Consider the following 25,225-nt stretch of genomic DNA (forward strand, 5'->3'; position numbering starts at 1 on the left):
CACAAGCCACACTGTCCCGAATCTGTCATGTGCCGATATGCACGGACATCATTCGTTGGCAGAGACTATTTTGAGAGTCTCCATAGAAGCATGCGGATCTTACCCGGGACGTTAGTTTTCCAAAGAGATTTCCATGATCCCTCCGCTGCTCTAGAACTTGACGGACCCGCCGTTCCTTCTAACCAAGCCTCCCTCCTCTGTCTTGTTGCTATCAGCATGTTGTATGCAGATTTAACAGAGAAGTTCCCTTTTTTGTCATAGTGCCAGGCCCAAAAATCTGGCATATTACGAGTACATAGCGGGATTCCCAGTATTACTTGAGCATCCATTCGCATAAACGTCGCCGTGACAAGTTCCTTGTTCCAGGCTGCTGTGGTGGGTTCTATGAGTTCCGAGACCATGATGGGGCGGTGGATTGTTAAACAACCGTATGGTGGAAGCATTGCATCACGTGGTAGCCAATACGTGGTTAGCCAAACTTAAATGTTGTGTCACGGCGGCGTTGCCAAGCGCGACATGCGCATTCGCAGACAAAATTGGGCCATGTATGTATGGGCCAACGCTACAAGTTGAGACGGAGACCGGCCGAAAGAAGCTTGTAATTAGCCCGTGGGCTCATGGGCCTTGTGCTTGTAATAAGCGTCGTGTACTGCCTGTGGAAGGAAACGAGGCAAGAAGAAGCACACGGCGAAGCCCTAGCTAGATTCCGCCGCCGCCGCCGCCGCCGCCGCCGGCTCTAATAAACCTGTCGAACCTGATGGCGCTGCGCTCTCTTGTTAGAAAGATGCCGGCCCTGGGTCTCAGGCCGCCGCCGACGGCCAACCTTATGGGTCCCGTCCGGGCGCTGTCGCCGGCGGCGGGTTCTCGGCTCATGTCCCATGGGGCTCCGGTAAGCACCTCACCTTACTTCCTAATTCGATTCCATCTGATTTGTTGCAAACCAACTTGCCTCGTTTCATCTATCAAATCAATCACCGTTGTATCTTTGTTGGCTGTCTCGATGGTGGAATTATTTTCGATAAGATTCGACTGTTAGAGAAAGTTACTATTAGGAGTTATTTAGGCGATTTATTCAGATTTTACATAGTAGTCCCTCCGTAAACTAATATAAGAGTGTTTACATCACTAGTTTAGTGATCTAAATGCTCTTATATTAGTTTACAGAGGGAGTACAATTTTTGGGAACTATTGGATCTTCATCCTGAGCCTAACGCGTTAGGTGCGTGATTTGCTCACTCCTTTGCGGTTTGTGAGATTCTATTATTTTCCTTAAATTGTAGGCAATCGATCGCTTGTGCGCGGAGATCTATTCTGAAGACGAGATGGCTAGGGTTCGGGAGGAAATAAATCGCCTGCGCGCGGAGACTGACCAGAACCGCATAGAGTTAAAAAAGCAGGACGCTGAGGGGTTGAAGATGATTGAGATGACCCAACAAGTCATGGACGCAGCTGAAGCTTCTTATAATGAAGCCGCCAGGTAAATGCTAAATTTTACCAATAACACAACATTCCTCTTTTCATTACAAAGTTGTTTTGTGAACTGTACAGCGTTAGGACTTAAATTTTGTCATAACAGTCTTTTACTCTTCTTCACTGCAACGTCGATGCTATCTATTATGATGATCAGAAATATTTTCTGTTTGTTGAGACCACACATAGGGTGCTCTTTCTCTGAAAAAAGATTTGCATCATCCATTAATTGAAGAGAGCTGCCCAATTAATGAACGGAAAACAAGGCTAAAACTGTCTAATCCATGCTTTTAAGTTAACTACGCCCATGGTCTTTTCTTCTAGAATGTATGGTTGATTGTTATCCGTTAATAAAAAAATTATTAACGACAATGCTCGAAGTCATCAGCTTTTAATTCTCCAAAACTGATGGTTCAGACAGAACCGTATGTTAACGAAAATTCAGTCTGTTTTGTGGCATATGGCCAACCAAAATCACTTGCCTCTTGAGTATATCTGATGATTGAAAATTAGGTTGTTTTTTCGCATATTGACAACCGAGATGCCTCGTGGTGAGCTCTTAGCTTATTTGAGCATACAATATGGTTATAAATATCTTTTATGTTTAGCTATGAGTATGTAGCCTTATATTTACATGATATTCCTACCCTATTCTTATCTATTTTTAAAAGGGAAACTTTATTATTGTAAGGCTCATCTAATATTTCATGCATGTGCAGGCATAATACTGAAGCCATTAAAAGCATAATGGAAGATTTTCGGAAAATAGACAAGGCATGTGACGTTGTTCTCATTAGCTGTCCGCTGCTGATTATCCTTATGGCCATGGCTATGTAGTAACTTCAGCATGCGATGTGCCGCTGGATTTTATTTATGGTCTGTGCATGTTTGGCTGTTGGCAATTGGAAGAGACCTGTTTGTTAAGCACCTGTCTGTATATAGTTCATATGTGTGTCTATATATATTGATTTGCTCTTTCCGTTGTCACGGCTAGCTTTGAAAACTGTCGCTTGTCTACCTCTGTTCCACGGCAGCACATCACACAAATCAGTGCATGGAGCCTGGCTTAAAAACCTGAAATGTAGACCTAGCTATGATGTTGAATTATTATTTTTCATCAAAACAAAGCTCATGAACAAGGCCCTACCTCTGGAAACTTACGGCAAGTTCATGTTCTCTGAGTCTGTGCTTCTCTGTTTGTCGGGTGCTATTGGGCTGCACCTCTTTCCCTGCTTTTCGAAATTATTTTTGTCATGCCATGGGTCGCGCCCTGCTTTGTAATGGGATTGATGCTGTTGTTGTAATCTTCTGTGTTCTTGGAACAAATTAGAGCCAGGGTTAAATATTTCAATAAAAGCACATTGGAATTTTTGAAATTTTTCATATTTTAGTGTGGTCCAAAGTATTTCTAATCCTGAAATATTGAGCCAAGTTAAAACTAATTTTAAAATAAATTTAAATCAGGCTAGAATCCAATGAAATTTGAAATCTCAAAATCCGAAGTTTTGCATATTTCATTGATGCCTGAAATTGTTTTGTTTACTGAATTAAAAACATTGATCGGTGCCTAATTTTCCTGCTCTGTTCTTGGTCCTCGATTTGTGCTTAGTTTTCGACTGATCTGTCTACGCGGTAACCTCAACCAACAAATGATAAGTTGGTCCATGAGATGATTACCTCGAGCCTTTTTCGCTTGGGCGTGCAGTGTCTATAAAGGCTCGAGTGGGTGGTGGGTGCCCTTGAAAGGATTCATGAGCTTTACATATGACAGCTTCATCAGAAGATTTTGCAATGAACGCAAAGTACAGACGAGGACTAAACATTGGACCTGTGAAAATCTAGTATACAACCACTTTACATATGACAGCTTCATCAGAAGATTTTGCAATGAACGCAAAGTACAGACGAGGACTAAACATTGGACCAGTGAAAATTTAGTATACAACCACTTTACATATGACAGCTTCATCAGAAGATTTTGCAATGAACGCAAAGTACAGACGAGGACTAAACATTGGACCAGTGAAAATTTAGTATACAACCACTTTACATATGACAGCTTCATCAGAAGATTTTTCAATGAACGCAAAGTACAGACGAGGACTAAACATTGGACCTGTGAAAATCTAGTATACAACCACTTTACATATGACAGCTTCATAAGAAGATTTTGCAATGAACGCAAAGTACAGACGAGGACTAAACATTGGACCTGTGAAAATCTAGTATACAACCACTTTACATATGACAGCTTCATCAGAAGATTTTGCAATGAACACAAAGGACATACGGGGACTAAACATTGGACCTGTGAAAATCTAGTATACAACCACTTTACATATGACAGCTTCATCAGAAGATTTTGCAATGAACACAAAGGACATACGAGGACTAAACATTGGACCTGTGAAAATCTAGTATACAACCACTTTACATATGACAGCTTCATCAGAAGATTTTGCAATGAACACAAAGGACATACGAGGACTAAACATTGGACCTGTGAAAATCTAGTATACAACCACTTTACATATGACAGCTTCATCAGAAGATTTTGCAATGAACACAAAGGACATACGAGGACTAAACATTGGACCTGTGAAAATCTAGTATACAACCACTTTACATATGACAGCTTCATCAGAAGATTTTGCAATGAACACAAAGGACATACGAGGACTAAACATTGGACCTGTGAAAATCTAGTATACAACCACTTTACATATGACAGCTTCATCAGAAGATTTTGCAATGAACACAAAGGACATACGAGGACTAAAACTAAAACATTGGACCTGCGAAAATCTAGTATACAACCACTGAACTGATTACCTAATCCTCCATCCGGCTAACCCTCGTTGCAGCAGCATTTTTATCATGCGGTACATGGAAACAAGTCATTTGGGGTCTGGAGTGATGATCACAAGCGCGCTATGAGAAACATTTCATGGTTCCCTGGTTTGGTTTCCTGGTTTGGTTTCCTGGTGATCATCACTGGTCCCCGGTTCCATTGCTCCGCCACTCCGATCTTCGTTGTTGGAGATCTTGAAGAGAAACATTTCATGGTTCCCTGGTTTCACCTGCTTGCAATGGAACCGGGGACTTGTCGCCCTCCCCGACAGTCTAAAAAAAATGAGAGAAGAGAAACATTTGGAGGACCTCAGCGCAAGCACATGATGGCATTACCGATCGGGGGAGGGGTGCAGGGGGAGAGATCCGTGCGAGTGGATCGGTTCCATTCACTTGCGCCGCCGCCCGCCGGGTGTATAGTCGATGATGCGCAGGCTGTGTTCCTGTTCAGCAGCGCGTGGCTATGGCGTCGAGGATGGGCGGCAAAATTCTACTACCTCCTTCCCAAATTATAGAACGTCTTACAATTTGGGAGAGAGGAAGTACTAGTCGTAGGATATGCAGTCACATCGATGATCCTTGGGCACAATTAAGCGCGAGAAATTGAAACAGACGAGCCGAAACCATGCATACAAAACCAACCCTGTAGCACCCAGAGACAACGCATTTTGACCAGGATAACAGTTCCTGCACAACAAGAGAGACTGATGCCATGCACCAGCTACAACCAATTATCAATTCTGCTCCGCTATAAGAAAATTAAAAAAAAATCATAAAGTTGAAACCACCCATTGTCATGCTCATATTCAATTTCACATGCCTACAAGAAATAAGCATCTCAATTGTCACATCACAACAATATCAGAGTTACAGATCTATGGCAGCGAGATATATTGTCACAGCACAACAAGAAACAAGGCTCGCAAGCGGAAAACTGAGAATTGGAGTGGAAAGAAAGACATTTATTATTTCATACATTACAACAGTTTGTTAAAAAAAAGCTTGAGGCGAGGCATCTTTTGCCGGATACTACAATTGAGGAGAAGAAAACATAAAACCAGCATGAATTGAACAGAAAAACATTTACTAATCAATAATCACATCAGTTGGGAAGCACACCCACTCCATAGAATATAATACTTGGCTCTTTCTACCATATAGGCAACATTGAATAATTCAAATAATTTGTTCTCACTACAACATTGGTGTAACTTACACACACCATTCTGACATATAAGATCAAAAGCTATAGTGAATTAGGTAAACCATATAGCCTTATAATAAACAGCAGATCAAACTTACAAAAGGGGGTTTGTCCAAATCCTACCCATGAAAAAAATATAGGTTGATTTCGGGGCTAGTGGCTACCAAGTTTCCATTTGGTAATAAAGTCCTGATAAACATGTTGAGAACAAAAATGAAGACCAACTATACCAGACTGCAAAGTAGCAAGCATATGCATTATTAGTATTTCTTGGTTAATTCTTCACACTGAAATCAATATGAAGAGCCTCAACAGAACGAGAAACTATAAGAGGCAAGGAAAAAATATGCTAGAAGAGCACAAGCTTCCAACTCAATGTGTACAACAGCACAAGGATTATACTGAGATACTGAGATAGTTCTATACACCTTAAGGAGAAATTCATAAACATGAAAATTGTTCTGGCCATCTAGATACAAGTACTTAACATTGATGGCCTTACGAATCAGTACAGCCAAAATAAAAAGGCTGCAAAAATAACAAAGGTTGAAAACTGGAATTCAATTGTTTCCTTTCCAGCAATGAGAGGAACCCAATCCATACTTCTTATATTCAAAAATCTAGCTAAAGGATTCCCCCCAGAGAAAGTCAACATATACTAACACAGGAAAATACACCACAATCTCCACAAACTGTAACCAGAAACAAGGTCATCACACATTGCACCATCCAGAATGCTAATTAAGCAAAATAACAGAGGAAAGTAAACTCTTCCCAGCTAAAAAGGGGTAAAGGTGAAGCCATTCATTCTCATGCTCATATTCAATTCTGCATACCGACCAGAAATAAGTATCTAGATTGTCACATCACAACAATATCCGAGTTAAAGATCTGTGCCAGCGCCATATACTGTCACGGCACAACAAGAAAAAAGGCTCGCAAGCTGAAAACTTAGTACTGGAGTGCAAAGAAAGACATTATTATTTCACACATTACAATGCGAATTCAACAGTTTCTTCAAAGCTTAAAAGATTGTTCTTGGCAAGACCATGGGCAACAAGCAACAAGGTGAGGCATCTTTTGCCAGATACTAATATGACTGGGGAAACACACCTCACTCCATATAATCATATACTTAGCTCTTTCTACCATAGTTAGCTAAATTGAATCATTCAAAGAATTTGTTCTCACTCAAACATTGGCATAGCTACCACACACCATACTGAAATAAGAGATCAAAAGCTATAATGAATTAGGTACACCCATAGCCTTATAATAAACAGCAGATAGAACTGATGAAAAAGGGTTTGTCCAAATCCTACCCATGAAATAGATTTGTAAGGGCTAGTGGCTACCAAGCTTCCATTTGGAAATAAAGTACTGATAAACATTTTGTGTTATACTAGCCTGCCAAGTAGCAAGCATGCATTATCTGAATTTCTTGGTTAATTCTACAAACACTGAAATCAACATGAACATCCTCAACAGAATGAGAAACTTGAAGAGGCAAGGAAAAATTGTGCTAGGAAAGCACAACCTTTCAGCTCAATGTGTACAATAACACAAGCCTTATGCTAAGTAAGATTGTGCTATAGAGAAATTCATAAACTTGAGAGTTGTTCTGGCCATCTAGATACAGAACAAAATGTCAAATTTAATGAGAATTAATCAAGTACCTAACGTTGATGGCCGTAGGAATCAGTACATGCAAGAATAACGAAGGTTGAAAACTTGAATTCAACAAATGATATGGCTCTGAATTTGGTTTTGTTTCCTTCCAGCAATGTTTCATTACTAAGGATGAAGGAGATGAAAATTTAATAGCAGCACAAATTGAAGAGAAGAACATCTACTAATCATATGACTTGGAAGCACAGCTCACTCTATAAAATCTAATGCTTGGCTCTTTATACCATAGTTAGCAACATTGAATCATTCAAAGAATTCCCACTCAAACATTGGCATAGCTTACCCACACAATTCTGACATATAAGATCAAAAGCTATAGTGAATTAGGTACACCATCACCTTATGATAAACAGCAGATCAAACTTATAAGAAAGGGTTTGCCCAAATCCTTCCCTAGATTTCCCAGGGCTAGTGGCTACCAAGTTTCCATTTGGAAATAAAGTCCTGATAAACATTTTGTGACGAAAAAAGAAGACCAATTATACCAGCCTGCAAAGTAGCAAGCATTCATTACCTGAATTTCTTGGTTAATTCTTCACACACTGAAATCAATATGAACAGCCTCGAGGAAAAAATATGCTAGAAGAGCACAGGCTTCCAACTCAATATGTACAACAGCACAAGGATTATTATAGTAAGATACTGAGATAGTGCTATGCATTAAGGAGAAATTCATAAACTTGAGAATTTTCCTGGCATCTAGATACACGACAAAATGTCAGATTTCATGAGCATTAATCCAATCATGAGTACCTAATTGTTGATGGCCTTACGAGCCAGTACAGCCAAAATAAGCAGGATGCAAGAATAACAAAAGGTTGAACAAGCGATATGGCTCTGAATGTGGTTTAGTTTCCTTTCCAGCAATGAAAGAAAACCCAATTCCATACTTGTTATATCGAAATCTAGCTAAGGATTCTCCCCATACAAAGCAAGTCTAGTGTACTTAACAAAGACATTCAGCATATACTAATGCAGGCAGATAGACCATAATTTATAACAAGCAACAATGTCATCACACATTGCACCATCCAGAAGCTAATTAAGCAAAATGGCACATTCACATAAGAATGTCTAGATAGTATGCTTGCAAAAAGAGGCAAAACTAAGATGATACAACCACCAGCGTTTGTTTGTGAGGCAAAACTAAGATGATACAGCCACCCGCGTTTGTTTGCGAGTCCCATTTCCGCCTTAGCTAACTAAGGGGAGCCGCCTGAGCCTCTGGAGGAGGTGCCGCCAGTGCCCGGAGGAGGCTGGTCCGGTTCGTTGCTCTCCTGCAGTGCCCGCTTGGCCAGCACAACCTCGACAGCCAGCTTCGCTGTGGAGTCAAGCTTGGCATTGAAGTCCTTCTCAAGCTTAGCGATCTTCTTCTGGAACAGGGCATCTGCAGCCTTGAGGTTGTCATCTCTTGAGTGGGCGCTCACTACGTTCATCACCCCAAAAGCTACCGCAGAAGCGCCCAGGAGGACGGTACAGGCAACTTTCCATGTGTTCTTCTTGATCTGTAGAAGACACTGGACGTGCTGCTTGTCCACCTTGATGTCGCGTGCGGCTGATGCGACCGCAAGAGCCCGGATCTGGTCAGATGAAGTGCCGCAGATTGTTCAGCCCGGCCTGGACCTCCTTGTACTGGTCGAACGAGGCCTTGTCCAGCTTCAGCTCGAGCGTCACCATCTTCTGATCGATCTCGACGAAGATGCGCGCGGTCTGCCTCTCGTAGTCGACCTCGAGGCGGGCGACGCGCTCCTCCAGCTGGCGGACGGGATGCGACCCCTCGAGGCCCTTGGCAGCGCCCGCCTCGAGGGAGCCGACGCGCTTCTCGAGCTCCGCGAGGCGCTGCTCCATCTGCGGGGAAGCGCCGGTGTGGTGGCCGCGGCGGCGGAGGAACGCGCCGGCGAAACGGTAGCGGGCGGCAGCGGCAGCGGCGGGCGAGATGGTGGGAGCCGCGGTCGCGGCGGCGAGGTGGCGGGGGATGGTGGCGGTGGCGGCGGCGACGGCGAGGTGGCGGGGGATGGTGGCGGCGGCGCGGCGCGCGAGGGCGGCGGCCATGGTGGTGACCCTAGTCTAACCTAACTAAACGATCTGCCACGATCTGGGCTCGAGGCGTGGACCGAAACATATACACCGGTCACCGGAGCGCGGGGGTCGGGGCTGTCCACTGGGCCAGGTGGGCTTCGCTTAGAAGTGGGCCCTTTTCTAGTTCCAACAATGTTCTAAATTAGGGAGCAACTAATTAACGAGCGCTCCTTCGGGAGCCTCGCAACGATCAGCGCCACTTGACGTGCTGTCAGTCATTCGCCACATGTCGCGCTCTGGACGCTCCCTCCGGATTTTTTTTTATTTTTCCGCACGCGTTTTCGGCTTTTTTCCGTTTTTTTGACGTTTTGGTTTTCCACCGGTCTTTCCTATGTTTTCGATCACAAATTTTTTTTAAAAAAAATTTGCGCAAAAAAACACATTTTTTCGCGAGAGGCACGGGCGTGCCTCTTGGAAATGAAAAAAAACATGTTTATGTTTTTTTTCCTTTCGCGAGAGGCACGGATTTGCTTCCGCAAGAGGCACGGTTGTGCTTTCGCGAGAGTCACGGCCGTGCCTCCTCGGAAACGGAAAAAAACACATTTCTTTTTTTTTCTTTCGCGAGAGGCACGGTTGTGCTTTCGCGAGAGTCACGGCCGTGCCTCCTCCGAAACGGAAAAAACACATTTCTTTTTTTTTCTTCCGCGAGAGGCACGATTGTGCTTTCGCGAGAGGCACGGGCCTGCCTGTTTCGGAAAGGGAAAAACGCGTTTTCTGTTTTTTTTCTTTCGCGAGAGGCATGGTTTTGCTTCCGCGAGAGGCACGGTTGTGATTTCGTCAGAGGCACAGTCGTGCCTCTTTTGGAAAGGGAAAAAAACCCGTATTCCCGGTTCGGTTTTTCGTCGGTTTTTTTCGTCCGATTTTTTCATGAAAAAAAATGTTCGTCAAAACCTATCAACATAGGATCTAGTTTTGAAGGTCTCGACGCGAGGAATCCAACGGCGAAAGCGATTCGAGATTTGGATGCACGGTTTAAGAGATAAAACGTTTTGAATAAACGGATCTACAAAAAAGGGAAAACTCCCGGGTTACGCCAAGTGACGCACATGCAGCGCGCCATTTGTCGCAACCTGCGGAAGTTGGAGTGATCTCCGCAAGGAGTACTCCTCAGTTAGTGATTTCGTCTAAATTACTGTATATGTTTTATTATAAGTCAATCTTTTTAGACTTTGACCAAGTTTTTGTGAGAATAATCAACATCTTCATATCGACTAAATACACCATGCAAACATACTTTAGGATAGATCTAGTAAAGTTGATAGAATAATAGATATGAACAACACAACATTGTGTTGTGCAGATACGCACACACCAATGATGATGATCATAGGACACACACACAGATAAACACATCTAATCTCAAAGTCAGAATTACTTAACCAAGATCTTCCAACCACTCTCACTTTAGTTAAACATGTATGTTTCTCTTCCCTCTTGTTGGTAGAAAAGAAATAAACTTAAATTAAAACATGCTAAAACACACGAAAAGAACTCGGGATATTACATTAGAAGCACTCGGAAAGAGGCCCATATGAGAGGCACTATAGCCCAAAATACATTTCCAACAAAGACTAGACCAACAAAAATACAAAGCCCACTCCGTCGTTGGACCAAAAATAAATGGGAAACAGATAATATACTACACCAACTCCTGGGCCAACAAAGAACAAACCTGTTGACCTACTTAGATAGACAAAAATCAGTGAGTAAAATTAACTCTTACACAGATTTTTTATGTTCTAGTTCCAAAAATTACATATATGACTAGGATTTAACAATTTCTTGGGCGACTAAGAATTTGCAAAGCCATTTTAGATATGGTCAATTGCACACAAGAAAACACATACGATTTTAGTGTATCAAAAAGTGCAAAGTGCAATATAAATAAATAACTACAATCACGAAGAAAATTAACAAGGTCTATAATAATCAAACTCAAAGTCTTAAGTTTAAGTTTAAGCTAAACGTACGTATATACCTATTTTTTAGTTACATACTATGTAAATACAAAGAGAAATTAAATTAGAAAAAGATTTTTTGTGTAGACAAATACACATTTAATTCAAAGCTAGATAGCAAAAGCTATCGCACGATGTTAGTACTAAATCTGCACCAAGTAAAACTATGAACCATGAAAGTAATATGGTAGTTTGGTTACGTTCATAAGTTGATCTCCTTGTGCTACAATACCTGTTACATTCTTTTGGACTCTACAAAACATATTACATTACATACGGTAATGTATGAAAATGGAGGTACGGAAAACAAGGAATAAAAGCCTGCAGCAGAAAGAAGATGGGCTTCCTGAAACATTTGTTGTAAATATGAGCAATTTACCGAATGATTTTATTAACAAAAATACTAGATATAGCATGGTTAGTATAGCAGTGATAAAATAAGCCATGCGATTTGACAAAGAGAAGGTAAACAACATGTTCATATATGAACCGTAACTAAACATAAAATAAGCCATGCGATTTGACAAAGAGAAGGTAAACAACATGTTCATATATGAACCGTAACTAAACATATCTAGAGCAGACAGTATAGCAGGTTGCATATATGAAATAGAGTCTAACATATCTATGGAAAATACTAGAACAAGGAACTGTAGCAGAACCTCTAATAGAAAGGGGAGAGACACGTACGTGACAACAGCAGGAGCAGATGCACTGGACTTGGGGTCGGTGTCCTCCATGTCGTCGAGGAGGTTGTCGACGTCGGGGAAGTAGTCGTCGGAGTTCGGGGCGTCCGTGACGAAGAAGTCAGTAGTCGCGCAGAGCGCTCCCCAAAAACCTTATCACCCTTCTCCCGTACATGACTCAAAAGGTGCGGTTTCGGAGGCCTACTGTCCCGACCTGCGGTGCACGCCGCAAGCCGGGATGGGGAAGATTGTAGCAGCGGCGCAGTGCTTAGGAACTGTGTGGCAAGAGGAAGAGGACCTTCTGATGTGTCTCTCTGGAGAGGAGCGACCTCTCTTATATAGGCACAGGAGAGGGACGCGAACAGGCTGCGACGGGAGATGAAGCAACGGAGGGAGACGAAGTGAACAGGCAGCACGCGAAGAGGTGCGCCGTTCGTATTCATTATCCACTACCGCAAAACTTTTCAGCTCCCAAGTGACCTTTCGTATACCCGTAGTACGTGGCAAAAATTAGACATCGGCTCGGCTCATTCCCGCAACCCGCAACCCGCAACCCGCAGCGCAGCGCGTCGTGACGCGGCGTGGCGAGGCGGGCGGCGGAGGAGGAGCGCGCGTGGATGTCCCTCTTGTTCTCATGCTCATACAAGTGGGGAAAAAACCTCCCTTACAAGGAGGTCCAACTCCCACTAAACTAGCAATGTGGGAGTAAACTTTTGTAGTATCCCTTGCCTTGCACAAATGGGCTAATTGGGCCTCCAACGTATCTATAATTTTTGATTGTTCCATGCTATTATATTACCCCTTTTGGATATTTATGGGCTTTATTTTACACATTTATATCATTTTTTTGGGACTAACCTATTAACCAGAGGCCCAGCCCAGAATTGCTGTTTTTGCCTATTTCAGTGTTTCGAAGAAACATAATATCAAACAGAGTCCAAACGGAATGAAACCTTCGGGAACGTGATTTTCTCACCGAACGTGATCCGGGAGACTTGGACCCTGCTCCAAGGAACAAAAGAGGCGGTCACGAGGGTGGGGGGCACACCCCTGGGCGCGCCCCCTACCTCGTGGGCCCCCTATTGCTCCACCGACGTACTCCTTCCTCCTAATATACCTACGTACCCCCGACAGATCAAAAGGGGAGCCAAAAACCTAATTCCACCGCCGCAACTTTCTGTATCCACGAGATCCCATCTTGGGGCCTGTTCCGGAGCTCCGCCGGCGGGGGCATCCACCACGGAGGGCTTCTACATCAACACCATAGCCCCTCCGATGAAGTGTGAGTAGTTTACTTCAGACCTTCGGGTCCATAGCTAGTAGCTAGATGGCTTCTTCTCTATTTTTGGATCTCAATACAATGTTCTCCCCCTCTCTTGTGGAGATCTATTCGATGTAATCTTCTTTTTGCGGTGTGTTTGTTGAGACCGATGAATTGTGGGTTTATGATCCAGTTTATCTATGAATAATATTTGAATCTTCTCTGAATTCTTTTATGTATGATTGAGTTATCTTTGCAAGTCTCTTTGAACTATCTGTTTGGTTTGGTCGACTAGATTGGTAGTTCTTGCAATGGGAGAAGTGTTTAGCTTTGGGTTCAATCTTGCGGTGTCCTTTCCCAGTGACATAAGGGGCAGTAAGGCACGTATTGTATTGTTGCCATCGAGGATAACAAGATGGGGTTTTTATCATATTGCATGAATTTGTCCCTCTACATCATGTCATCTTGCTTAAGACGTTACCCTATTTTTAACTTAATACTCTAGATGCATGCTGGATAGCGGTCGATGAATGGAGTAATAGTACTAGATGCCGAATCGTTTCGGTCTACTTGTCTTGGACGTGATGCCTATATACATGATCATACCTAGATATACTCATAACTATGCTTAATTCTGTCAATTGCTCAACAGTAATTTGTTCACCCACCGTAGAATACTTATGCTCTTGAGAGAAGCCACTAGTGAAACCTATGGCCCCCGGGTCTATTCTCATCATATCAATCTCCATTACTTTAATACTTGCTTTGTTTTTACTTTGCCTTTTACTTTTTACTTTGCATCTCTATATCAAAAATACCAAAACATATTATTATCTCTCTATCAGATCTCACTTTTGCAAGAGGCCGTGAAGGGATTGACAACCCCTTTATCGCGTTGGTTGCGAGTTCTTAGTTTGTTTGTGTAGGTGCGTGGGAATTTTGAGGAGCCTCCTACCGGATTGATACCTTGGTTCTCAAAACTGATGGAAATACTTACGCTACACTTTGCTACATCACCCTCTCCTCTTCGAGGAAAACCAACGCAAGCTCAAGACTTAGCAAGAAGAATTTCTGGCGCCATTGCCGGGGAGGTCTTCGCTCAAGTCAAGACATACCAAGTACCCATCACAAACCCATCTCTCTCACATTTACATTATTTTCCTCTCGTTTTCCTCTCCCCCACTTCACCCTTGCCGTTTTATTCGCCCTCTCTTTCCCAATCTCCTCCTCTTTTTCCCGTTGCCTTTTTCCTCGTCCGTTTGTTTGCTCGTGTGTTAGTTTTCTTGCTTGTCGTCACGACTAGTCTCATATCTTCTCCGTTATCTCCTGAGAATGAAGTTCTAAATTTTAAGCAAAGGGAGGGAGAAAATCTAAAAGACGCTTGGTATAGAATTTGCAATGCTCAAAATAGATTTACCAGGAAGCAATCTACTTCAGTTCTTCTTCGTAGTTTTTACGTAGGTGCTAATCCTTGGTATAGATTTATCCTTGATACCATTACCGGAGGGAATTTCTTGGGTAGTCATACTTTTGATTCTTATAATGCTTTAATAGATTTATTTGTCTCACCACCTCTTTTGATTAATGGAACTATGTTAACTTTGGAGCATGTTATGCAAAGACTTGAAATTATTGAGAATAAAGTTGCTACCATTGAATTAATTGAAAATCTTGATAAAAAGATCCACAATCAAATTACCCAATATGGATCTAAGGTAGGAATGACTTTGAAAAATATTAAAGAAAAAGAACCCATAGTTAATGAGAAAATAAATCTAGATTCCACAAGAATCGATAAACTTGAGGGTATCATTACCAATTTGGGAACCGCTTTTTCTTCCGTACAAAACACTCCAAGTTCGTCTATTAAAAATACTAAGCTTATTTATGTTCCTAAGAATAAGGGTGAATCATCTAGTAAGGAGACTGCAGATCTTAAATCTATAAGTGTTCATCCCAATCTTTTTGCCTTCATTAAGGAACCATTTGCTATGAAGGAATTTTTCGATCTTGTGCTGAAGAATTTGATAATTACTAGAAAGGAAGAAATTTCTAAGAAATATAGATGCCTCATTGAAGAATTGCCTACCAAAGATGGAAATACCTAAATCTATCCTTGCTTTTATGCCTAGCTAGGGGCGTTAAACAATAGCGCTAGTTGGGAGGCAACCCAATTTTTCTTTTTATTTTTTTATTTTTGCTTCTGTTTAGGAATAAATAATCCATCTAGCCTCTGTTTAGATGTGGTTTTATGTTTTAATTAGTGTTTGTGCCAAGTAGAACCTATAGGATAACCTACGATGATAGTTGATTTGATTCTTCTGAAAACCATAAACTTTGCGCGCACGAATATAATTTTGTTAAATCACAGGAACGTGATTTTGCATTGATGCTTTTTGCTTCTGTTCAATAGACAAATTGTCCAGGACTTCCTATTTTGGTAGGATTTTTAGAGTTACAGAAGGTTGCGTTAGTTAAAGATTGCTACAGACTGTTCTGTTTTTGACAGATTCTGTTTTCCGTGTGTTGTTTGCTTATTTCAATGCATCTATGGCTAGTAAATTAGTTTATGAACCATAAAGAAGTTGGAATACAGTAGGTTTAACACCAAAATAAATAAAGAATGAGTTCATGGCAGTACCTTATGTGGTGGTTTTGTTTTCTTTCACTAACGGAGCTTACAAGATTTCCTGTTGAGTTTTGTGTTGTGAAGTTTTCAAGTTTTGGGTATAATAAAAACTATCATAGGAAGTGAATTGGATGCTATGATCAACTTGATACTTGATAATTGTTTTGAGATATGGAGGTAGTGATATTAAAGTCATGCTAGTTGGGTGATTATGAATGCAAAGAATGCTTGTGTCGAAGTTAGCAAATCCCTTAGCATGCACGTATGGTTAAAGTTGTGTAACAAATTTGAAATATGAAGTGTACTTGGCGTGTGCATCCTTATGAGTGGCGATCGGGGACGAGCGATGGTCTTTTCCTACCAATCTATCCCCCTAGGAGCATGTGTGTAGTAATTGATTTTTGATGACTTCTAAATTTTTGCAATAAGTATATGAGTTCTTTTGACTAATGTTGAGTCCATGGATTATACGCACTTTTACCTTTCCACCTTTGCTAGCCTCTATGGTACCGTGCATTGCCCTTTCTCACCTTGAGAGTTGGTGCAAACTTCGCCGGTGCATCCAAACCCCGTGATACGATACGCCCTAGCACACATAAACCTCCTTATATCTTCCTCAAAACAGCCACCATACCTACCTATTATGGCATTTCCATAGCCATTCCGAGATATATTGCCATGCAACTTTCCACCGTTCCGTTCTTCATGTTCATGACATACTTTACTTTTGTCATATTGCCATTGCATGATCATGTAGTTGACATCGTATTTGTGGCAAAGCCACCTTGCACTATTTTTCATACATGTCACTCTTGATTCATTGCACCATCCCGGTACACCGCCGGAGTCATTCATATAGAGTCATATCTTGTTCTAGTTTCGAGTTGTAATTCTTATGTTGTAATCAATAGAAGTGTGATGATCATCATTATTAGAACATTGCCCAAAGAAAAAAAAAAGAAAGGCCAAAAAAAAGAAGGGAAAGGCCCAAAAAAAAGGGCAATGTTACTATCTCTTTTTCCACACTTGTGCTTCAAAGCAACACCTTGTTCTTCATGTAGTGAGTCTCATATCTTGTGCTTCAAAGTAGAACCTTGTTTTTCATGTAGTGAGTCTCATAAGTTGTGTTTTTCATACTAGTGGGAATTTTTCATTATAGAACTTGGCTTGTATATTCCTACGATGGGCTTCCTCAAATGACCTAGGTCTTCATGAGAAAGCAAGTTGTGTGCACACCCACTAGTTTTTCTTGTTGATCATTTGTAGCTCTAGTGCATCCGTTGCATGGCAATCCCTACTCCTCATGTTGACATCAATTGATGGGCATCTCCATAGCCCGTTGATTATCCTCGTCAATATGAGACTTTCTCTTTTTTTGTCTTCTCCACACAATCCCCATCATCATACTCTATTCCACCCATAGTGCTATATCCATGGCTCGCGCTCATGTATTGTGTGAAGGTTGAAAAAGTTTGAGATTATTTAAGTATGAAACAATTGCTTGGCTTGTCATCGGGGGTATAGAAGCTGGGAACATCTTTGTGTGACGAAAATAAAGCATAGCCTAACTATATGATTTTGTAGGGATGAACTTTCTTTTGCCATGTTATTTTGAGAAGACATGATTACTTTGATCAGTGTGCTTGAAGTGTTACTATTTTTTATGTCAATATGGACTTTTATTTTGTATTAATTTGGATCTGAACATTCATGCCACAACGAAGAAAATTACATTATGAATTATGCTAGGTAGCATTCCACATCAAAATTTCTCTTTTTATCATTTACCTACTCGAGGACGAGCAGGAATTAAGCTTGGGGATGCTTGATACGTCTCCAACGTATCTATATTTTTGATTGTTCCATGCTATTATATTACCCCTTTTGGATGTTTATGGGCTTTATTTTACACATTTATATCATTTTTTGGGACTAACCTATTAACCAGAGGCCCAACCCAGAATTGTTGTTTTTGCCTATTCCAGTGTTTCAAAGAAACATAATATCAAACGGAGTCCAAACGGAATGAAACCTTCGGGAACGTGATTTTCTCACCGAATGTGATCCAGGAGACTTGGACCCTGCTCCAAGGAACAAAAGAGGCGGTCACGTGGGTGGGGGGCGCCCCCCTGGCGCGCCCCCTACCTCGTGGGCCCCCTGTTGCTCCACCGACGTACTCCTTCCTCCTATATATACCTACGTACCCCCGACAGATCAAAAGGGGAGCCAAAAACCTAATACCACCGCCGCAACTTTCTGTATCCACGAGATCCCATCTTGGGGCCTATTCTGGAGCTCCGCCGGAGGGGGCATCCAGCACGGAGGGCTTCTACATCAACACCATAGCCCCTCCGATGAAGTGTGAGTAGTTTACTTCAGACCTTCGGGTCCATAGCTAGTAGCTAGATGGCTTATTCTCTAGTTTTGGATCTCAATACAATGTTCTCCCCCTCTCTTGTGGAGATCTATTCGATGTAATCTTCTTTTTGCGGTGTGTTTGTTGAGACCGATGAATTGTGGGTTTATGATCCAACTTATCTATGAATAATATTTGAATCTTCTCTGAATTCTTTTATGTATGATTGAGTTATCTTTGCAAGTCTCTTCGAATTATCCGTTTGGTTTGGCCGACTAGATTGGTAGTTCTTGCAATGGGAGAAGTGTTTAGCTTTGGGTTCAATCTTGCGGTGTCCTTTCCCAGTGACAGAAGGGGCAGCAAGGCACGTATTGTATTGTTGCCATCGAGGATAACAAGATGGGGTTTTTATGATATTGCATGAATTTATCCCTCTACATCATGTCATCTTGCTTAAGGCGTTACTCTGTTTTTAACTTAATACTCTAGATGCATGCTGGATAGCGCTCGATGAGTGGAGTAATAGTAGTAGATGCAGAATCGTTTCGGTCTACTTGTCTTGGACGTGATGCCTATATACATGATCATACCTAGATATACTCATAACTATGCTCAATTCTGTCAATTGCTCAACAGTAATTTGTTCACCCACCGTAGAATACTTATGCTCTTGAGAGAAGCCACTAGTGAAACCGATGCCCCCTAGGTCTATTCTCATCATATGAATCTCCATTACTTTTATACTTGCTTTGTTTTTACTTTGCCTTTTACTTTTTACTTTGCATCTCTATATCAAAAATACCAAAAATACATTATTATCTCTATCAGATCTCACTTTCGCAAGAGGTCGTGAAGGGATTGACAACCCCTTTATCGCGTTGGTTGCGAGTTCTCAGTTTGTTTGTGTAGGTGCGTGGGACTTTTGAGGAGCCTCCTACTGGATTGATACCTTGGTTCTCAAAACTGAGGGAAATACTTACGCTACTCTTTGCTGCATCACCCTCTCCTCTTCGAGGAAAACCAACGCAAGCTCAAGACGTAGCAAGAAGAATTTCTGGCGCCGTTGCCGGGGAGGTCTTCGCTCAAGTCAAGACATACCAAGTACCCATCACAAACCCATCTCTCTCGCATTTACATTATTTGCCTCTCGTTTTCCTCTCCCCCACTTCATCCTTGCCGTTTTATTCGCCCTCTCTTTCCAAATCTTCTCCTCTTTTTCCCGTTGCCTTTTTCCTCGTCCGTCTGTTTGCTCACGTGTTAGTTTGCTTGCTTGTCGTCATGACTAGTCTCATATCTTCTCCTTTATCTACCGAGAATGAAGTTCTAAATTTTAAGCAAAGGGAGGGAGAAAATCTAAAATACGCTTGGTATAGAATTTGCAATGCTCAAAATAGATCTACCAGGAAGCAATCTACTTCAGTTCTTGTTCGTAATTTTTACGTAGGTGCTAATCCTTGGTATAGATTTATCCTTGATACCATTACCGGAGGTAATTTCTTGGGTAGTCATACTTTTGATTCTTATAATGCTTTAATAGATTTATTTGGCTCACCACCTTGAGGGAGTCCTAGATTAGGGGGTGTCCGGATAGCCGAACTATCACCATTGGCCGGAATCCTGGACTATGAAGATACAAGATTGAGGACTTCGTCCCGTGTCCGGATGGGACTTTGCTTGGCGTGGAAGGCAAGCTTGGCGATACGGATATGTAGATCTCCTACCATTGTAACCGACTCTGTGTAACCCTAACCCACTCCGGTGTCTATATAAACCGGAGGGTTTTAGTCCGTAGGACGAACAACAATCATACCATAGGCTAGCTTCTAGGGTTTAGCCTCTTTGATCTCGTGGTAGATCTACTCTTGTACTACCCATATCATCAATATTAATCAAGCTGGAGTAGGGTTTTACCTCCATCGAGAGGGCCCGAACCTGGGTAAAAACATCGTGCCCCTTGTCTCCTGTTACCATCCGCCTAGACGCACAGTTCGGGACCCCCTACCCGAGATCTGCCGGTTTTGACACCGACATTGGTGCTTTCATTGAGAGTTCCTCTGTGTCGTCACTTTTAGGCCCGATGGCTCCTTCGATCATCAACAACGACGCGGTCCAGGGTGAGACTTTTCTCCCCGGATAGATCTTCGTATTCGGCGGCTTTGCACTGCGGGCCAATTCACTTGGTCATCTGGAGCAGATCGAAAGCTACGCCCCTGGCCATCAGGTCAGATTTGGGAGTTTGAACTACAGGGCTGACATCCGCGGAGACTTGATCTTCGACGGATTCGAGCCACAGCCAAGCGCGCTGCACTGTCTCGATGGGTATGATCTAGCTCTGCCGCCGAACAATGCCCTGGAGGCTGCACCAGTGTCTGCTCCGACCCTTAGCTCAGAGCCGACTTCGCCGATCGAGGACGAGTGGCTGGACACCGCCTCGGGGGCTACGATCTCTACGGCGATTGAGCCGAACACCATCCCTGTCCTTTGCAAAGCCCGTGACTCTGAGGTGCCGGACTCCTCTCCGGACTCCGAACCTCCCGCGCCCCTGCCAATCAAATCCGATTGGGCGCCGCTTATGGAGTTCACTGCCGCGGACATCTTTCAGCACTCGCCCTTTGGCGACATCCTGAATTCACTAAAGTCTCTCTTTATCAGGAGAACCCTAGCCGGACTATGGTCAGGAAGGTTGGGATGCGGACGATGAAGAAATTCTACACCCACCCACCACCCACTTTGTAGCCACTGTCGATGATTTAACCGACATGCTCGACTTCGACTCCGAAGACATCGACGGTATGGACGACGATGCAGGAGACAACCAAGAACCAGCGCCTACATGGCACTGGAAGGCCACCTCGTCATACGACATATACATGGTGGACATCCCAAAAGATGGGAATGGCAATGGAACAGTGGAGGATGACCCCTCCAAGAAACAGCCCAAGCTCCAGCGTCAGCGGCGCCGCTCTAAATCCCGCCACAACAAAAACGGTGATTCTGGCACGGGAGATAATAACACCCCAGACAGTGCCGAAGACAACTCCCTCCAGCAGGATTCAGCACAGGAGGAGGGAGAAGCCAGCCCTCATTATAGAGCGGCAGACAGAGAGGTAGAGGACAATAATTATATGCCTCGCTCCGAAGATGAAGCAAGCCTCGACGATGATGAATTTGTCGTGCCCGAGGATCCCGTCGAACAAGAGCGTTTCAAGCGCAGGCTTATGGCCACGACAAGCAGCCTCAAGAAAAAGCAGCAGCAGCTTAGAGCTGACCAAGCCTTGCTAACTGACAGATGGACCGAAGTCCTTACAACCGAAGAGTACAAACTCGATCGCACCTCCAAGAGCTACCCAAAACGCAGGCTGCTACCCCAATTAGAGGAGGAAGCACCCAAACCTACATCACTAGCGCATGACGCGGCCGACCGGCCACCTCGTGGCTGCGACAGAGAGGCCTCTAGAAAAGTACAAAGCCACGGGAAAATGCGCCAGACTTGCGAGACATATTGGAGGACAAGGCAAGGCAAATAAAATCGATCTACGGATCGTGTGGGCACCTCACGACACGTGATGACAACCGTCACGCCGGATACAGCAATTCCGGCCGGGCTGAACATAGTAGACAAAGATCATTTGAGTTGCGTCATGATATAGCCCAATACAGAGGCGCCGCACACCCACTATACTTCACAGACGAAGTAATGAATCATCAAATCCCCGAGGGTTTCAAACCCGTAAACATTGAATCATACGACGGCACAACAGATCCTGTGGTTTGCATCGAGGACTATCTCCTTCACATCCACATGGCCCGCGGTGATGATCTACACGCCATGAAATACCTCCCACTCAAGCTTAAAGGACCAGCTCGGCATTGGCTCAACAGCTTGCCAGCAGAATCAATTGGTTGTTGGGAAGACCTGGAAGCCGCATTCCTTGATAACTTCCAGGGCACATATGTGCGACCACCAGACGCTGACGACCTAAGCAAAATAATTCAGCAGCCAGATGAATCGGCCAGACAATTCTGGACATGGTTCTTAACCAAGAAAAATCAAATCGTTGACTGTCCGGATGCAGAGGCCCTTGCAGCCTTCAAACATAACATCCGCGACGAGTGGCTTGCCAGGCACCTAGGACAGGAAAAGCCGAAATCCATGGCAGCCCTCACATCACTCATGACCCGCTTCTGCGCGGGAGAGGACAGCTGGCTAGCTCGCAGTTACAACCTGACCAAAAACCCTGGTAGTTCGGATACCAAGGACAACAATGACAGGTCGTGTCGCAACAAGCACAAGCGCCGCATTAACGGTGATAATGCTGAAGATACGACAGTCAATGCCGGATTCAGAGGCTCTAAACCCGGTCAGCGGAAAAAGCCATTCAAAAGAAATACTCAGGGCCCGTCCAATTTGGACCGAATACTCGATCGCTCGTGCCAGATACATGGCACCCCCGAAAAACCAGCCAACCACACCTACAGGGATTGTTGGGTGTTCAAGCAGGCAGGCAAGTTAAATGCCGAAAACAACGACAAGGGGCTGCATAGCGATGACGAGGAGGAGCCCCGGCCGCCGAACAATAGAGGACAGAAGGATTTTCCCCCACAAGTGCGGACGGTGAACATGATATACGCAACCCACATACCCAAAAGGGAGTGGAAGCGTGCACTAAGGGACGTATACGCGATGGAGCCAGTCGCCCCAAAGTTCAACCCGTGGTCCTCCTGCCCGATCACTTTTGATCGTAGGGACCACCCCACTAGCATCCGCCACGGCGGATTCGCCGCATTGGTTCTTGACCCAATCATTGACGGATTTCACCTCACTAGAGTCCTGATGGACGGCGACAGCAGCCTGAACCTGCTTTACCAGGATACAGTGCACAAAATGGGCATAGACCCCTCAAGGATTAAACCCACAAAAAAGACCTTTAAAGGTGTCATACCAGGTGTAGAGGCCAACTGTATAGGCTCAGTTACACTCAAAGTGGTCTTCGGATCCCCGGATAACTTCTGAAGCGAGGAATTAATCTTTGACATAGTCCCGTTCCGCAGCGGCTATCACGCACTGCTCGGACGAACCGCATTTGCAAACTTCAATGCGGTGCCGCACTATGCATACCTCAAGCTCAAGATGCCAGGCCCTCGAGGAGTAATCACGGTCAATGGAAACACCGAACGCTCTCTCCGAACGGAGGAGCATACGGCGGCCCTCGTGGCGGAAGTACAAAGCAGCCTCTTAAGGCAATTCTCGAGTCCGACTACTAAATGTCTGGACACCGTCAAGCGCGCCCGAAGTAACATACAACAAGACCGCCTGGCATGTTCCGAGCACACGTAGCAATGCGTCCCCAACCCCAGCCCTCGCGAAATCGCGAGACTAGTACCACGCGTACATAACTACGCTCTGGAGATACCATGGGCATAGTGGGAGGGGCACGACCACGGCATGCCCAGAGTGCGGCTCAACCGCACCAGGGGCTCCCAATTGTGTAATTCTTTTTTTTTCTTTCTTATTCTCAGGACTCCGTTTTCCAGAAGCCCTATCCGGCAGTAGAATCGCCGAACTCATGATGCAACAACTAGGGAAGCAGAAAAGCTACGTCGAGTGTCCAGGTGCACTACTAGGGAAAAGCCTAGCAGTAGCGCGGGTTTTGGGCCTATTAGTAGCGCGGGGGCCGGCGCTACTAATAAGACGCTACAGCTAACTTATAGCAGTAGCACGGGTGCCACCCACGCTACTACTACGTCCTTTAATAGTAGCGTGGGTAAAAACCCGCGCTACTACTACCAACGCGGGTTTTTTTTGATTTTTTTCGAAAAAATATTTCAATTTTTTCCCTATTTTTCAAATTTTTGAATTATTTTAACCTCAAATCTCTAATCACCCCTCATCACGGCTCAATTTAATCTCTAATCACCCCTCATCATTCCAAATCATCTAACTTCCCGGACGGTCACCCATCCTCTCACTACTCCAGCCCGAGCACGCTTAACTTCCGGGTTCTATTCTCCCTCGTTTCCAAGTCTGCACTTGTTGTTTTCCTAACAATAGTAAGATGTCAATCCTATTAACCTCAGGAATTTAGCTTGAGCATGAAGTCACACATTTCACTATTTGAGTTTGAAACTATTGTTCCAAAAAAATTAGTAACACTAATATTTCTTGAATAATTAGTTTGACCACAGTTTGGCCACAGTTTGACCACAGTTTGACCACAGTTTGGCCATAGTTTGACCACAGTTTGGCCACAGTTTGGCCAGATTTAGTAACACAAATATTCTAGAATAATTAGTTTGACCATTGTTTGACCACACAGTTTGAAATTTTTTCGATTTTTTCCACTCTAGATCTTAAAAGCCCCGTAACTTTTTTTCTGTTTGGTTTTTGAGGATTTTGAAAATGTTTAACGGGGTTTCCCCGGTTAAATTCGGATGTAACTTTTCGAGTAGATGATTTTTCATATAAAAAACTTTTTCATCCGAGTTAGTATGCAAAAGTTATGCCCATTTTTACAAATTCTCGAGAGATTTTGCAAATAAAGTCGAAATTCATATTTGCAAATTTTCCCAACAACTAGAGCACATATCACATGGGAAACTTATTTTCTTTTATTTTTTTGACATTTTCATCATTTTCTTTTATTTTTTTAAAACTAAAAAGGCGATCCACAAGGGGGGGGGGGTAGAGTTTGAAAATGGGACCTTTAGTAGCAGCGTGGTTTTTTACCCCCTCGCTGCTACTATGGCACCACTTAGTAGTAGCGAGGGCTAAAAACCAACGCTACTGCTAGCAAACTTAGTAGTAGCGCGGTTTTAAAAACCCGCGCTACTACTATGGCATGTCCCAGGGGGCACGGTAGAGACCGCTTAGTAGTAGCGAGGGTTAAAAACCCGCGCTACTGCTATAAACTTAGTAGTAGCGAGGTTTAAAAACCTGTGCTACTGGTAAGTAGCAGTAGCAAGGGTTTTTAACCCTCGCTACTAGTAACTTTCTGTGTATAGGCTTTTCCCTAGTAGTGGTGGTCTCTATTACGAGAAGTATA

At 43.4% G+C, this 25,225-nt stretch overlaps 1 protein-coding gene across 1 annotated transcript; it reads left to right on the plus strand.

Moving 5' to 3' along the window:
• Positions 1-616: 616 nt before the first annotated feature.
• On the plus strand, positions 617-2,445 carry LOC123040207 (uncharacterized). Its single transcript, XM_044463116.1, has 3 exons — positions 617-889; positions 1,281-1,477; positions 2,190-2,445. Exons 1-3 carry the CDS (start codon positions 758-760, stop codon positions 2,305-2,307), a joined length of 447 nt encoding a protein of 148 aa, XP_044319051.1. The 5' UTR covers positions 617-757; the 3' UTR covers positions 2,308-2,445.
• Positions 2,446-25,225: the final 22,780 nt, after the last annotated feature.

Source organism: Triticum aestivum, chromosome 2B (genome assembly GCF_018294505.1).
Source record: "Triticum aestivum cultivar Chinese Spring chromosome 2B, IWGSC CS RefSeq v2.1, whole genome shotgun sequence".
Taxonomy (NCBI): Eukaryota; Viridiplantae; Streptophyta; class Magnoliopsida; order Poales; family Poaceae; genus Triticum; species Triticum aestivum.